This window comes from Phytophthora infestans, genomic scaffold (genome assembly GCF_000142945.1).
Source record: "Phytophthora infestans T30-4 supercont1.60 genomic scaffold, whole genome shotgun sequence".
Lineage (NCBI taxonomy): Eukaryota > Oomycota > Peronosporomycetes > Peronosporales > Peronosporaceae > Phytophthora > Phytophthora infestans.
The window spans coordinates 411,772-426,456 of NW_003303699.1; the positions used below are offsets into that span (position 1 = coordinate 411,772).

Below are 14,685 nucleotides of genomic sequence, written 5' to 3' on the forward strand. Positions count from 1 at the left end.
CAAATAGTGATACCCTCTTAAGGAGGTTAACGTGATTCTGCTACAGTACTGGTAGTTAAAAGAACATGCCCAAGTCAAAACTACTCTACCAGATTGTACTTAGTGATACAAAATCGACGATTATTATTATCGAGAGGTCCTTAACTTAAGAGAATTGAGCCACACATTTTGTCAATCGGCTCGTTTACGACTACGCTCTCTTGCTGTTCGATAGACATCAGGCTTTGCTACTGCGACATCATCATGGTGTCCTCCCCTTCAGGACTCTTACTCTGATACGTAGTATTCACAACTCTCGTAACCAAAACCGTGTGCTTCCAGCAGCTCATAGATAAGGGTGCGGGTCTACTATTGCGAAGCTCGTAAGGGCTTGGCGCACTCCAGCTTTAGAGCTGTGATATAGTCCAATGACAGCAAAAAATATGGTACCTTGTAATGGTACAGCTTTGGATAGCGGTAGTGATGGCTTCCCGACGGTACTACTACAAAGAGGATTGTCGGTACATACCGTATTAAAACATGTATCAGCTGCTAGATACTTGTGGTTGCGTCGCAGTTCATCTGGATCGTCGCCGTGCTTTTTTGTTTTACACTGTAAAATTTACAGTCATGTATGTACATGTACAGTACAAACTCCACCCCCCCAAAAAGCACATACAACTTATACCCTTGCAAACGCGCTCATATTACTTTCAGCTTTATCAGCCAGAGTAAACGTGATAATATAATATTGCAAGAATTAATAGCCGAAAATTACTTGATATCCTTTGGGAATTTTGAAGGTCCACCCTTTTTAGTTTCTGGGCGGAGTCTGTACTGGACTTAAGTACGGTACCAGCTAAAAAGGCAACATGGTTTTAGGAACACGCTGCACGAGTGGTCTGATTTGCAAGACAAGATAAAAGCCAACGACGCTGACAAAAATTCCCACCGTACTCTTGAAAGTTCGGTGCATTCACGGCCAAAACTTTCACGACTCCAGCATTGGGAAAACAGAACTATACACTTAACTGTAAAGTACCATGGTACTCTGGCAATACCAGACCAGGCCTGCTTTCAAGTTGCTGAAGGAAACCGCTTTGATCAAGCGCTTAGGGAAATGTTTGATCCCGTCGTAAACTTAACGGCGTTTTTGTTTTCAATAGATCGCACTGCGATCATCGCAGCTCGTCTAAACGTCCAAGGTGCAGATCCTCGTCCTATCTACAGTACATCAACAAGCAGCGATTGCCTGGGTCGGCAGAAAAGTGAAGGTTCAAAATCTACATGGGCACATCCAAGTCCCGCGTTTATAATAATATACTTTAACGCATTTGCCTTACTTTCTACTTCTTGCTACCGGTTCTCTCAGTTCACCAGCCCCCAGCATAACCCCCAACGCCTCACCTTTTTGTTTGGATGTTCAAACTGAGAAGTCCCAGCACCGAAACCGTGGCCTTTCTGTAGCTGTTACAGAGACGGTGGTGCTCTATCTGGATACCCTACTTTCCACGCCCAAAGTCCAATCATTCGGCAATTTGCATCGGCGAGCTCACATCGAAACTTCCTCACATCAAGCACAATTCTCAGTGTCTACTACAAAAAAGATGCCTCGCTGGAGTTCGATGCTCCTGCCAACGATGGCTCTGGCCACGTTAGTTCCCACTCAAGTACGCGCTGCAGCGGCTGACCAAATGGACTTCGCCGCTTGCCCGGTGCGCCACAGTCCAGAATATCACTGCTGCGAGTACTCGGAGACCACCAAGGTGCTCTACACCAAGTACAACCGCCCGTCGGGCGGCGACTACGAGTCGTACTACGTCGACGGTTGGAACGAGCAGCGTCAAGTGAACTACCCGTACACTATGTACCATCCTACGACGCAAGAGTTCTACTATGACGACCCGAGCACGATCTGCCGAGTGCAGGCCGTGGCCAACACGGCAACGGGCGTGCTCACTGAAGAATTGCAGTGTGCCGACACCAACTCGTCCCTCGTAGCAGCGTCTCAAGACAGCACCGTCTTCTGGACGTATGCAGCTAACGTCCGCAACAACAACGCTACGTTCCCCGTTGGTGCCACTTGCTACAGCATCATGCTTCGTGACGGCACAGTCGACTCGGATCTGATGGACGCATGTATATCCACGTCTTCAACTGTCGAGCCTCGATTCACTACGTTTACGGAGACTCCGTTGGTCATCATCTACCTGCTGTATCTGGCCTTCTTTGTCATCCTCGGAGGCTGGACGGTCTACAAAAACTTCATGCAGAACGCAAACAAGTCGGTAAACGAGATGAGCAAGAAACTCATTAACACGCCCCAGACGCCGTCGCGTGCAGTCGCGGGCAATGCCAACGGCCGCCACACGAGTGTCCGTGTCTCCGATACTCGCATGCAGATCGAAGCTGCCGAGGGTATTCTGCAAACGGGTTTCTCCCCTTCGTATCTAGGCAACTTTGTCTTTGGTTGTGTGGTGGTGGCGTCTCTCGCATTGAACGTGATCCTCATCATAATCATTTGCGACTACTACGGCAACTTTGACCCTCCGCTTTTCGACACGTCTGAGGACAATGCTCTTGTGTTCATTATCGTGTGGGTCATCACTTCCCTTTGGTTTGTCGTGATCGTGGCGAAGCAGGACATCATCTTCAACTTCTTCCGTGTCCGTGTGCCACTCGACAAGTGCGCGTTCGTCTACATGCTCAAGCGTGACGAGACCGAGGTATTGCTAGCTGATCGATCGGGTGTGTCGGACTTCGTAGCTAAAGTCGAGAGCTTCTTCACCTCCAAGGGAAAGATCAGCGGATACCGTACGACTGTTCCGGTGGTGGAGGTAGATGGACTCCGAATTGTCGAGTTCCAGCACACCCGATACGTGTACGAGGAGACCGAACAGCGCTTTGTGCCTGGTGTCGTCGCACTCGGTCGCACCTACGACGACATGCAACAAGAAGCCAGCGGACTATCGGATACCGAAGCGAGACATCGGATCAACACGGTCGGATCGAACTCCGTTGACGTGGAGATGCCGTCGCTGCCAGTGTCCATGGCGCAGGAGTTCTTCACTCTGTTCTACATCTACCAGATCATGTGCTACTACGTCTGGTACTACTTCACGTACTGGAACATGGGGATTGTCATGACGGTCGTGGTGCTGGGTGCCGCCGTGGTTAACATCTACACGCAGCGTCAGATCCAGTCGTCGATTGTCAAGATGACCCGTTATCGCACGGATGTGACGGCGTTCCGTGCCGGTGAGTGGCGAGTGTTGTCCTCTCCCGATTTGGCACCTGGTGACCTGGTGAAGGTATCGGAGAACTGGGTGGTGCCGTGCGATATGGCCATCGTGAAGGGCACGACGGTGTGTGACGAGTCCATGTTGACCGGTGAATCGATGCCGGTGCAGAAGTTCCCGATCCCTGAACGCAGCTCGGAAGTGTATGACCCTGAGAAGGGCAGCAAGAAGCACACGCTGTTCGCTGGTACTCGCGTCTTGTCTTCGGGTCGCAATGAGGAGATTCTGGCGATTGTACAGACAACTGGTGCGCATACGACGAAGGGTCAGTTGATTCAATCGATCCTGTTCCCGATCCCGATGCGATTCAAGTACAACGAGCACCTGAAGGTCTTGATCGGCCTTCTTCTCGTCTACGCTGTCATCGCGTGTATTCTTGTGATCAACTTCTTGTTGAGCAACGGCAAGTTGAGCAACCGTTATGCCGCATTCTGCTACGCCATCTTTGTTCTGTCGTGCGTCATCAGTCCACTCCTCCCCGTTGTCATCACGGTTGGCCAGGTGAACGCCTCCCAGCGTCTCGAAAAGCTCGGCGTTTTCTCACTCAATGTCCAACGTATCACTCTCGCCGGTAAGGTGCGCATTTTCTGCTTCGACAAGACCGGCACCCTCACCAAGCAGGGACTCGACTTCCTCGGCGTTCAACCGGTTAGGGACGGCCTCTTCACCCCCATTGTCAACGATGTGAAGGACGCATCGTCGTCTGAAGATCTTCTGTACGCCCTGACGACGTGCCACTCGGTCGGCTCTCTCGAAGACCGTCTCGTGGGTAACGAAGTGGAGGTGCGCATGTTTACGGCCACGGGTTGGGAGCTGGTCGAGAAGGAAGGAGAACAGCCGTATGTGAGGTCGAAGGTGGACCCGGGACTGGAACTGGAGTTCGTCAAGCGCTACGACTTCGACCACCACCGCATGTCCATGAGCGTCGTGGTGCGCAACCGCAAGAGTGGCAAGTACTATGTGTTCTGCAAGGGGTCGTACGAGCGCATGCAACAGCTGAGCACACCTGGCAGTGTGCCGGCGGACTACAAGAGCGTGGCCGACCGTCTCGCCAAGGACGGATGCTACGTTTTGGGTCTGTCGTACCGCGAGCTGCCGAGCGACTGGACGCATGAGCAAGTTGTCGAGTTTGCCAACGACCGCGAGGCTGTGGACGAGAGTCTGTCGCTGCTGGGTCTCATTCTGTTCCGTAACGAGCTCAAGGACGACACGGCCGACGCCATCGCCAAGCTCAAGGCCGGCGACATTCGCACCGTCATGATCACGGGTGACAACGCCATGTGCGGCTGCTACATTGCTCGCCAGAGCGGCATGGTGTCGTCGAGCTCTCGTGTGATTTTGGGTGAGATGGTGTCAACGACTGAGTTCAAGAAGTTGGTGTGGCGCGACGTGGACTCGGAGGAAGAGTACGACCTGCCTGCGGTGAAGAGTTTGGTCGAACGGGGCGAGGACGTGGAGCTGGCCGTCACGGGTGTGGCGTTCGACTACCTGGTGTCCATGGGCGAGATCAAGGGGTTGTTACTGCACATCCGCATCTACAGTCGCATGACACCCGACGGCAAGGTGGAGTGTGTGAAGCTGCACATGGAGACAGGAGCAGTGACTGGTATGTGCGGCGACGGTGGCAACGACTGTGGTGCTCTTCGTTTCGCGCACTGCGGTGTGGCTCTAAGTGACGCTGAAGCTTCAGTTGTGTCGCCGTTCACGAGCAAGTCGAAGACGATCCAGTCGGTGGTTGATCTGTGCCGTGAAGGCCGTTGCAGTGTCGCGACGTCGTTCGCGTCCGTCAAGTTCCTCATCATGTACGGCCTCATCGGTTCGGTGCTTCGGTTGTTCATGTATTACCATGCCATCAATCTTTCACAGTGGTGCTGGATCTTGGTCGAGGGTTTCATGCTGGTTGGATGTTCATACGTCATCACGTTGTCCAAGCCACTGGATGAACTGAAGGATATGCGACCGACGTCGAGCCTGATTGGACCTACCACGCTGTCCTCTATCCTCGGACAGGAGGTGATCAACATCATCTACTTGTGTTTCAGCATCCATCTGCTCTCAAGTCAAATCTGGTACTGCCCCTTTTCCCCAGACAATGTGGATGTTGCTAAGTGGTGGCTCATGTCGGATAACCACCTGGCCACGACGCTGTTCTTCTCGGTTATTTTCCAGCAGCACATTGGAGCATGGGTCTTCAGCTTCGGCTCGACGTACCGCCAACCCATCTGGAAAAACTATTTGCTCATCGCGTTCTTCGCGGCGGTCGGAGCGCTCGACCTGTACATGCTTCTGGGTGAGCCGAGTATCGTCACCGATCGCTTCCGCATCTCGAGCGGCACGAACGTCGTTGGACTGCCGGACATTCCAATGCCCATGAGCTTCCGCCTCAAGTTGTTCGCCATGCTCCTCGGCAACGTCTTCACGTGCATCCTGTTCGAGTACTTCGTGGTACTCGGTCCTGTCCGCTCGTACTTCCGCAACAAGTACCATAAGGACCTGATCCCGATGAAGAAGTAAGACAGCACATGCCCTGCGGGGGTATTAGTAGTGTTCCGTGTTGTAGTGCACTGTACTTAGTCATACAATCAAACCCATCACAGTGTTAGATCATCATTACGAATGTTACTCCTGCTCCGTCCGAGTATAACGTGTCTTGATAAAACTCTCAAATGGTCTAGCACTATCGTCATTACGTGTGACTGGGTACAGTACTCACGCACTCTGACCATCCAAGTAGAATAGGCACATGTGCTGTTTCATGATTACAGTTTCTTTGCCTGGTCTGGCGCTCGGAAACACTATTAGGAACGCTGCACTCTCTCCCAGCACCAGGTAGTCACACTGAGTCATTCGACAATCTGCTTCAGCGAACTGACATCTCACACTGTTTCCGATGCCTCTCTGGTACTTAGTGCTCCTACTAGCCACACTAGCACCTTTCGCAAGTGCGTGCTGCTTCTAGCAAGTCAAGATAACTTCGCTGCATGTCCGGTCCGCCACAGTCCCGAATACTATTGCTGCGAGTACTCCGAGACCATCAAGGTGCTCTACACAAAGTACAATCGTCCGTCAGGGGGTGACTACGAGTCGTACTATGTGGACGGTTGGGAGAAGCAGCGCCAAGTGAACTTCCCTTACACCATGTACCATCCCAGCACGCCACCATTCAACTACACCGATCCCAGCACGGTGTGTCGAGTGCAAGCCGTAGCGAATACAGCGACAGGCAAGCTCACCGAGGAACTTCAATGCGCTGAGAGTAACTCATCACTACTACTGCTTCGCAAGACAGCACCGTCTTTTGGACATATCAAGGCAACTGGCGGAACAACAATGCTTCATTCCCTTTGGGCGCGAACTGCTTCAGCCTCATGCTTCGAGACGGCTCAGTTGACACGGATCTGAAGGCTGCGTGCTCGGCTAATCCTACCGCTGTGCTGCCCACAGTCAGATTCACTACTTTCATGGAGACGCCATTGGTCATCATTTACCTCGTGTACCTCTCGCTGTTTGCATTACTTGGAGTTTGGAAAGCGTATACACTCTTTCATGAGAGAGACACGCAGCTGGCCAAGGATATCGATAAGAAGTTGCTGGCGACGCCTCATACTTTCCCTATGCTTGGCGCGAGTGAGACCTATGGCCGTCGTACGAGCATTCGCGCCTCAGATGTGCAAATGCAAGCGACAGCCAGTGAGAAAATTCTGCAGATAGGTTTCTCCAATTCGTTCTTCGGCTCGTGCGTGTTCAGCTGCTTGGTGGTGGCATCGGTTGGCTTACATGCACTTCTCATTACAATTATTGCGGACTTCTATCGCAACTTTGACCCACCGCTTTTCGACTCAAGGGAGGACAGCACGGCAATTTTCTTCGTAGTGTGGGTCTTTGCTCTCGTCTGGTTCGTGGGCATTATGTCGGCGCAAGATCGTATCCTTAACTTCTTTCGGCAACGTACCCCACTCAACAAATGCGAGTTCGTCTACATGTTCAAGCGTGACGAGACCGAGGTATTGCTAGCTGATCGATCGGGTGTGTCGGACTTCGTAGCTAAAGTCGAGAGCTTCTTCGCCTCCAAGGGAAAGATCAGCGGATACCGTACGACTGTTCCGGTGGTGGAGGTAGATGGACTCCGAATTGTCGAGTTCCAGCACACCCGATACGTGTACGAGGAGACCGAACAGCGCTTTGTGCCTGGTGTCGTCGCACTCGGTCGCACCTACGACGACATGCAACAACAAGCCAGCGGACTATCGGATACCGAAGCGAGACATCGAATCAACACGGTCGGATCGAACTCCGTTGACGTGGAGATGCCGTCGCTGCCAGTGTCCATGGCGCAGGAGTTCTTCACTCTGTTCTACATCTACCAGATCATGTGCTACTACGTCTGGTACTACTTCACGTACTGGAACATGGGGATTGTCATGACGGTCGTGGTGCTGGGTGCCGCCGTGGTTAACATCTACACGCAGCGTCAGATCCAGTCGTCGATTGTCAAGATGACCCGTTATCGCACGGATGTGACGGCGTTCCGTGCCGGTGAGTGGCGAGTGTTGTCCTCTCCCGATTTGGCACCTGGTGACCTGGTGAAGGTATCGGAGAACTGGGTGGTGCCGTGCGATATGGCCATCGTGAAGGGCACGACGGTGTGTGACGAGTCCATGTTGACCGGTGAATCGATGCCGGTGCAGAAGTTCCCGATCCCTGAACGCAGCTCGGAAGTGTATGACCCTGAGAAGGGCAGCAAGAAGCACACGCTGTTCGCTGGTACTCGCGTCTTGTCTTCGGGTCGCAATGAGGAGATTCTGGCGATTGTACAGACAACTGGTGCGCATACGACGAAGGGTCAGTTGATTCAATCGATCCTGTTCCCGATCCCGATGCGATTCAAGTACAACGAGCACCTGAAGGTCTTGATCGGCCTTCTTCTCGTCTACGCTGTCATCGCGTGTATTCTTGTGATCAACTTCTTGTTGAGCAACGGCAAGTTGAGCAACCGTTATGCCGCATTCTGCTACGCCATCTTTGTTCTGTCGTGCGTCATCAGTCCACTCCTCCCCGTTGTCATCACGGTTGGCCAGGTGAACGCCTCCCAGCGTCTCGAAAAGCTCGGCGTTTTCTCACTCAATGTCCAACGTATCACTCTCGCCGGTAAGGTGCGCATTTTCTGCTTCGACAAGACCGGCACCCTCACCAAGCAGGGACTCGACTTCCTCGGCGTTCAACCGGTTAGGGACGGCCTCTTCACCCCCATTGTCAACGATGTGAAGGACGCATCGTCGTCTGAAGATCTTCTGTACGCCCTGACGACGTGCCACTCGGTCGGCTCTCTCGAAGACCGTCTCGTGGGTAACGAAGTGGAGGTGCGCATGTTCACGGCCACGGGTTGGGAGCTGGTCAAGAAGGAAGGAGAACAGCCGTGTGTGAAGTCGAAGGTGGACTCGGGACTGGAACTGGAGTTCGTCAAGCGCTACGACTTCGACCACCACCGCATGTCCATGAGCGTCGTAGTGTGCAACCGCAAAAGTGGCAAGTACTATGTGTTCTGCAAGGGGTCGTACGAGCGCATGCAACAGCTGAGCACACCTGGCAGTGTGCTGGCCGACTACAAGAGCGTGGCCGACCGTCTCGCCAAGGACGGATGCTACGTTTTGGGTCTGTCGTACCGCGAGCTGCCGAGCGACTGGACGCATGAGCAGGTTGTCGAGTTCGCCAACGACCGCGAGGCCGTGGACGAGAGTCTGTCGCTGCTGAGTCTCATTCTGTTCCGTAACGAGCTCAAGGACGACACGGCCGACGCCATCGCCAAGCTCAAGGCCGGCGACATTCGCACCGTCATGATCACGGGTGACAACGCCATGTGCGGCTGCTACATTGCTCGCCAGAGTGGCATGGTGTCGTCGAGCTCTCGTGTGATTCTGGGTGAGATGGTGTCAACGACTGAGTTCAAGAAGTTGGTGTGGCGCGACGTGGACTCGGAGGAAGAGTACGACCTGTCTGCGGTGAAGAGTTTGGTCGAACGGGGCGAGGACGTGGAGCTGGCCGTCACGGGTGTGGCGTTCGACTACCTGGTGTCCATGGGCGAGATCAAGAGGTTGTTACTGCACATCCGCATCTACAGTCGCATGACACCCGACGGCAAGGTGGAGTGTGTGAAGCTGCACATGGAGACAGGAGCAGTGACTGGTATGTGCGGCGACGGGGGCAACGACTGTGGTGCTCTTCGTTTCGCGCACTGCGGTGTGGCTCTGAGTGACGCTGAAGCTTCAGTTGTGTCGCCGTTCACGAGCAAGTCGAAGACGATCCAGTCGGTGGTTGATCTGTGCCGTGAAGGCCGCTGTAGCTTGGCGACGTCGTTCGCGTCCGTCAAGTTTCTGATAGTATACGGCCTAATTGGTTCGGTGATGTGGGGCTTCCAGTCGTATCACACCGTGATGGTGTCGCAGTGGTGCTGGATCCTCTCGGACGGATTTTCTCTACTGGGCTGTTCGTACGCCATCACGCTGTCCAAGCCACTGAAGGAACTAAAGCCTGTGCGCCCGACGTCCAGCCTCATTGGACCCACCACACTCGTGTCACTGTTCGGCCAGCAGCTTGTCAACGTTGCAGCGTCCATCTATTAACCAGCGAAATCTGGTACTGCCCATTTTCACCCGAGAACATCGATGCGGCCAAATGGTGGCTCATGGCGGATAACCACTTGTCAACATTGTTCTTCTTCACGATCATCTTCCAGCAACACACGGCTGCTTGGGTCTTCAGCTTCGGCTCGCACTACCGCCAGCCAATCTGAAAAAACAATGTGCTCATGGGATTCGTTGCGGTATTAGTGACTATCGATCTGTATTTGCTTCTGGGCGAACCTAGCGCCTTCACCGACCAGTTCCGTATCTCCAGCAGCACGAACGTCATTGGATTGCCGGATATTCCCATGCCTTTCAGCTTCCGTCTCAAGTATTTCGGCCTCGTTTCAGGCAGCTTTATTACTAGTGTCTCCTTCCAGTATTTTGTGGTACTCGGTCCCATTTCCGGGAGAAATATCACTCAGACGCGATCCCCATGAGGAAATAGTATGCACCAACTGATAACAATTATAGTACAGATTCAACTCTCACGAATGATTATTAAAATAATATCGCGCGAGACTTGGTCATAGCAATCATTAATTAATGATTTTTTTATTAATTAAGGCAAATGTAGTTTTTGAAAAATACATGGTCCACAAAATATCATTATCGGGTCATTATTACTAATAATATTTAAACTTAAACATTGTTTATGTTAAAAAAATGGATGATATCAGTTTTACGCTTCATGAAAATGTATTATCGCACAACTTGGCTCTATACGTCGATGATATAGAATAGGCTCTGTTTTTAGCACCCAAAACGCCTGGCTGGGCAATTGTGCCCTATTTCATCAGTGCATGACGTATGCTAGTAGCATACGTAGCATTGCTACGGAGTTTCGCGGTCGTCCGTATTGGACTCGACCTTGATTTTACCATTCACCGCGAATAGTCGGGACTATTTCATGTATTTGCAATTGTGTAGCTTATTAATATTCTGGAAGCTTTCAACTACTGGTTTTATTACTTCGCTTTTGAAAAATAAACGAACACATCGCATCAATTTTGTGCGGCTGACACCGTCCCGAGTGTATCAATCTGTCTTGCCATCATGACCTTTGCTTCTCTGTCTCGCTGTGCGCGCCCGTCACCGTTGCGGTTTGCTCGTCATCTGAGCACTTACAAACCGGACATCGAGGCCGTCAAGAAGCTGCGCGCTGAGTCGCAGGCTCCGCTCAAGGATGTTCGCAATGCTCTGGCTGCTACAGAGGGTGATTTCCCAGCTGCCTTCGAGTGGCTGCGCAAGAAGGGTATTGCTTCAGCTAGCAAGAAATCCGGTCGCCAAACGGCTGAAGGCCTTGTTTCCGTCAAGGTGGCCGACAGCGGTCTGGCTGCCGCAATGGTGGAAGTCAACAGCGAGACGGACTTCGTGGCCATGAACGACAAGTTCCAGGCCCTTGTCAGTAGCGTGGCTGGTGCGTTGGCCGATGCTTCAGCCTCGGAGATCGTGACTCAGCTGCCCACCGATAAGCTGGCGCTCGTGGAGGTGGACGGTGCCACTGTGGCCGAGAAGGTGCCCGAACTGGTGGGCGTCGTCGGCGAGAACGTTGTGGCTAACCGCGCCGTGCAGTTCCAGCTCAAAGAGGGAACGATCTGCAGCTACCTGCACAACGTGGCTGCGCCTGGGCTCGGCCGTGCTGGTGCGCTTGTGGCTCTGCAGTTCCCGTCCAAGTCGGCGTCGGCCGAGCAGGTGGCCGGTGTGAAGGAGCTTGGTCACCGTCTGGCCATGCACATTGTGGCCGCCAAGCCGCGCTTCCTGTCGCGCGAGACCGTTCCGGAGGCGCTGGTGGAGAAGGAGCGCGCATTCCTGGCCGACCAGGTCAAGGACTCGGGCAAACCTGCACACATCGTCGCCAAGATGACGGAGGGCCGATTGAACAAGTTTTTCGGCGAGTTTACGCTGCTGGAGCAGGACCACTTCATTGAAGAGGGCAACCCCAAGGTTGGCGCTTTTGTTGCCGAGCAGGCCAAGAAGCTGGGCGTTGACGTGTCTGTTGCTGCTTACGAGCGCTTCGAGGTCGGCGAGAGCAAGGAGGAGGCGAAGGTGGATTGCGCATGATTTAGAGAAGACGGCGGATTCGGTCAGTCCCAGTCGAGTCGGTAGCTACAGATCAGTGTAGTGAAGGCTGAGCGTGCAGTAGAGAATCATAGACACCACTTTCACTCACCCTGCACAATGATGTTTTTTTGGTCTTTTTGGCCTAGATGGACTACGAGTTGCCCTTTTATATCGGTCGCACACAGAAATGGAGACGAAAGGGTGAGAGTTGTGTAAAAATGGCATTTACAAGGTCAGCCTCTTAGAACATGAAGACGGGGTTGTCCACCGTGATAACGCGCGTCTCCTTCTCAAGGGCCTCACGTACGATCTTGGGCAGGCCAAAGAGACCCATGTGGCTCACGCCGTCGAGGAACTGGAGCGGCTTGCTGATGCGTGACTCCACCAGAGCGTTGGTTGTAGCGATGCTACGCTCGCGAATGGCCGTCACAGCGGCCTCACCGTCGCCGTCCTCCACGTTGGTGGCCATGTTGAAGGCCCAGATGCAGCCGAACGATGGAATGTCGACCGTGTAGGGCACGACAGTGTTAAAGTTGGTCTTGAGAGTGCAGTAGATGGACGAGAAGCACTCGTCCCAGTTGTACACGGCGCCGGGGCCCGACTGGGTTACCATGTAGCCGCCCTTGTTGAGCTTGGAGTTGGCGTACTTGTAAAACTCCTCCGTGTACAGCACGTAGCCCGGACCGGCCTCAATAGGGTCCGCAATATCCATGATGATGACATCGAACGTGCCGTCGTACTGCTTTAGGAAGGCGTGCGCGTCTGTGTAATGCACCTCAAGACGCGGGTCCTCGAAGGCGCCGTCGGCCCACTCGGGCATCTCTTTGCGGCACATGTTGCACACAAGCTCGTCGATGTCGACCATCACAACCTTCTCGACCGACTTGTGCTTGAGCACTTCACGGGCTGTAGCGAACTCGCCGCCGCCGCCAATGTAGACGGTCTTCGGGTTCGGGTGGGCCAGTAGGGCCGGCTGCACCAGAGTCTCGTGGTAAATGCACTCGTCGTTCTTTGCCGACTGCGTCTTACCGTCCAGAACGAGCGTCTTGCCGAACGAATGCGTCTCGATGATCTGCATAGTCTGGAACTTGGACTTGGCCTCGAACGTGATGGTCTTGAGAGCCGCTGACAGGTACAAGTCCTCCGTCAGGGCTTCCTTGTACCAGAACGACTTCTCCATCGGGGCCAGCTCGGCCTGCTCGGTGGCAATCGCTTCCTTCTTCTGTTGCTGCTCGGCCATGGCTCACTGTTATTGCCGTACTATAATAGTGCGCCAACCTCTAATGAAGGACGTTGAGGAGAGACTTTGGTCATTGACATGCATCATCGATTGCAGCCAACCACTAGATAGGGATAGGGATATGCTATCATTTAGATACAGCATACTACAGTGTGATCACATTTCTAATAATCTTATACTTGTACATGTATTAGTATTAATACATGTATTATTATTGAGGTAGTCATGCACTCGAGCTTTTCATTGTCAAGACGCCCGAAATCTTCTGGTTGTCGCCCCAAAGAGGCAATGGAAGCTCCACTGTCGACTGCTTCAATTGCTTTTCACCGAAGACCGTCTGATTCGAAGCAGCGACAGATTCGATTCGTGCACTAAGTTCGTCGCCATTGCGGTGCTTGCAGTGGCCCGACACAACCTTGTAGAAGTTCGCTCGACGTAGCAACATATAAGCAACGCGAAGTAGTTGCAGTGCTTCTTTCTGCATAGAGCACCAATCGAACGCAGAACAGTCAACATTACGCAGGTAAATTACGTGATCTATCGCGACGCACCTCGAGACACAACCCCACCGTGAAGACGTCGAGGCCCAGTAGGAGACCAGTCCCAAAATCGCACTCATCACTGGCGATCGTAGCTCGAGTGATGAGCTCACTTAATCTCTTGCGCGCTGGTGATTTATTGTCTGCTTCCTGTTCCACTTGACGCAACAAGTCTGCAAGGTCTTTTCCAGCTGTGGGCAGCTCACGGTATCCAGTATTGTTCTTAGTGTCTACCGGGACCACAATGCCAAGTTGATGCAGTGAGCCAGCCACGGCTTCCCTCGCTCTTTTACTTCGAAGAGCCGATTCTGATCGTCCTCTACTAGTAGCACACGATTTCTGAGCTTCGATCTTCTGAAGCAGATTCGCGACTTTGTCACCCTCAAGAGTCGATTGGCACTTCTGCAATCTGCTCTCCAACACCTCAAAGAGATTACCCCCCACTATGTCGAATTTGCACTCATGACTGCTCTCCGCACGCACGACGTACTCTGGCACTTGGCCAGGAGAATCTCTACACTCAGCACCAATCAGTTATCAATACGAATCAATACGATCCTCCTTAAATTCGGAATTTCTGAGCAACCTGAAGTATCCCCAGTGCCGACCGTCGTCACTTTCAGTGTCCACTATGACAGTTGCTACCTCTGGTGGATCGAAGAAGAAGCGTCCATGCAGATACAGCGGCTTGTCCAGCGCCACCTCCTTCTTGCCTGCCGCAGCCAACAAGTCGAACGCACCGGTCAACCGAAGTCCCAAAGTGTCCACAAACGCCTCTACAGCCGATAAAAACAAATGTCCATTACAGCTCTATTATCATAATTTCCAAGTAGTACACATAGTATCACCGCAGGGGTTCTCAGGCTGCAGCTCTGAAGCCAGCTCAAAGATGTCATACAATTCTCCAGGCGCCTTGAGGAACAGCTTGGACTCTAGAAACGCAT

At 52.9% G+C, this 14,685-nt stretch overlaps 4 protein-coding genes across 4 annotated transcripts; 2 read left to right on the top strand and 2 right to left on the bottom strand.

Annotated features, from left to right (window-relative positions):
* Positions 1-2,375: 2,375 nt before the first annotated feature.
* PITG_17606 (cation-transporting ATPase, putative) lies at positions 2,376-5,792 on the top strand (the record flags this gene model as incomplete). The annotated part of the gene is made up of 3 exons (XM_002896439.1): positions 2,376-2,579; positions 2,622-5,009; positions 5,070-5,792. The coding sequence occupies 3 exons, from the start codon at positions 2,376-2,378 to the stop codon at positions 5,790-5,792; spliced, it is 3,315 nt and encodes a 1,104-aa protein (XP_002896485.1).
* Positions 5,793-10,915: 5,123 nt separating this feature from the next.
* On the top strand, positions 10,916-11,962 carry PITG_17607 (elongation factor Ts, putative; the record flags this gene model as incomplete). The annotated part of the gene is made up of 1 exon (XM_002896440.1): positions 10,916-11,962. One exon carries the CDS (start codon positions 10,955-10,957, stop codon positions 11,960-11,962), a length of 1,008 nt encoding a protein of 335 aa, XP_002896486.1.
* Positions 11,963-12,203: 241 nt separating this feature from the next.
* On the bottom strand, positions 12,204-13,252 carry PITG_17608 (spermine synthase, putative; the record flags this gene model as incomplete). The annotated part of the gene is made up of 1 exon (XM_002896441.1): positions 12,204-13,252. One exon carries the CDS (start codon positions 13,200-13,202, stop codon positions 12,204-12,206), a length of 999 nt encoding a protein of 332 aa, XP_002896487.1.
* A 321-nt stretch (positions 13,253-13,573) lies between these two features.
* On the bottom strand, positions 13,574-14,685 carry PITG_17609 (uncharacterized protein; the record flags this gene model as incomplete). Its single annotated transcript, XM_002896442.1, has 4 exons — positions 13,574-13,680; positions 13,750-14,255; positions 14,328-14,517; positions 14,682-14,685. The coding sequence occupies 4 exons, from the start codon at positions 14,683-14,685 to the stop codon at positions 13,574-13,576; spliced, it is 807 nt and encodes a 268-aa protein (XP_002896488.1).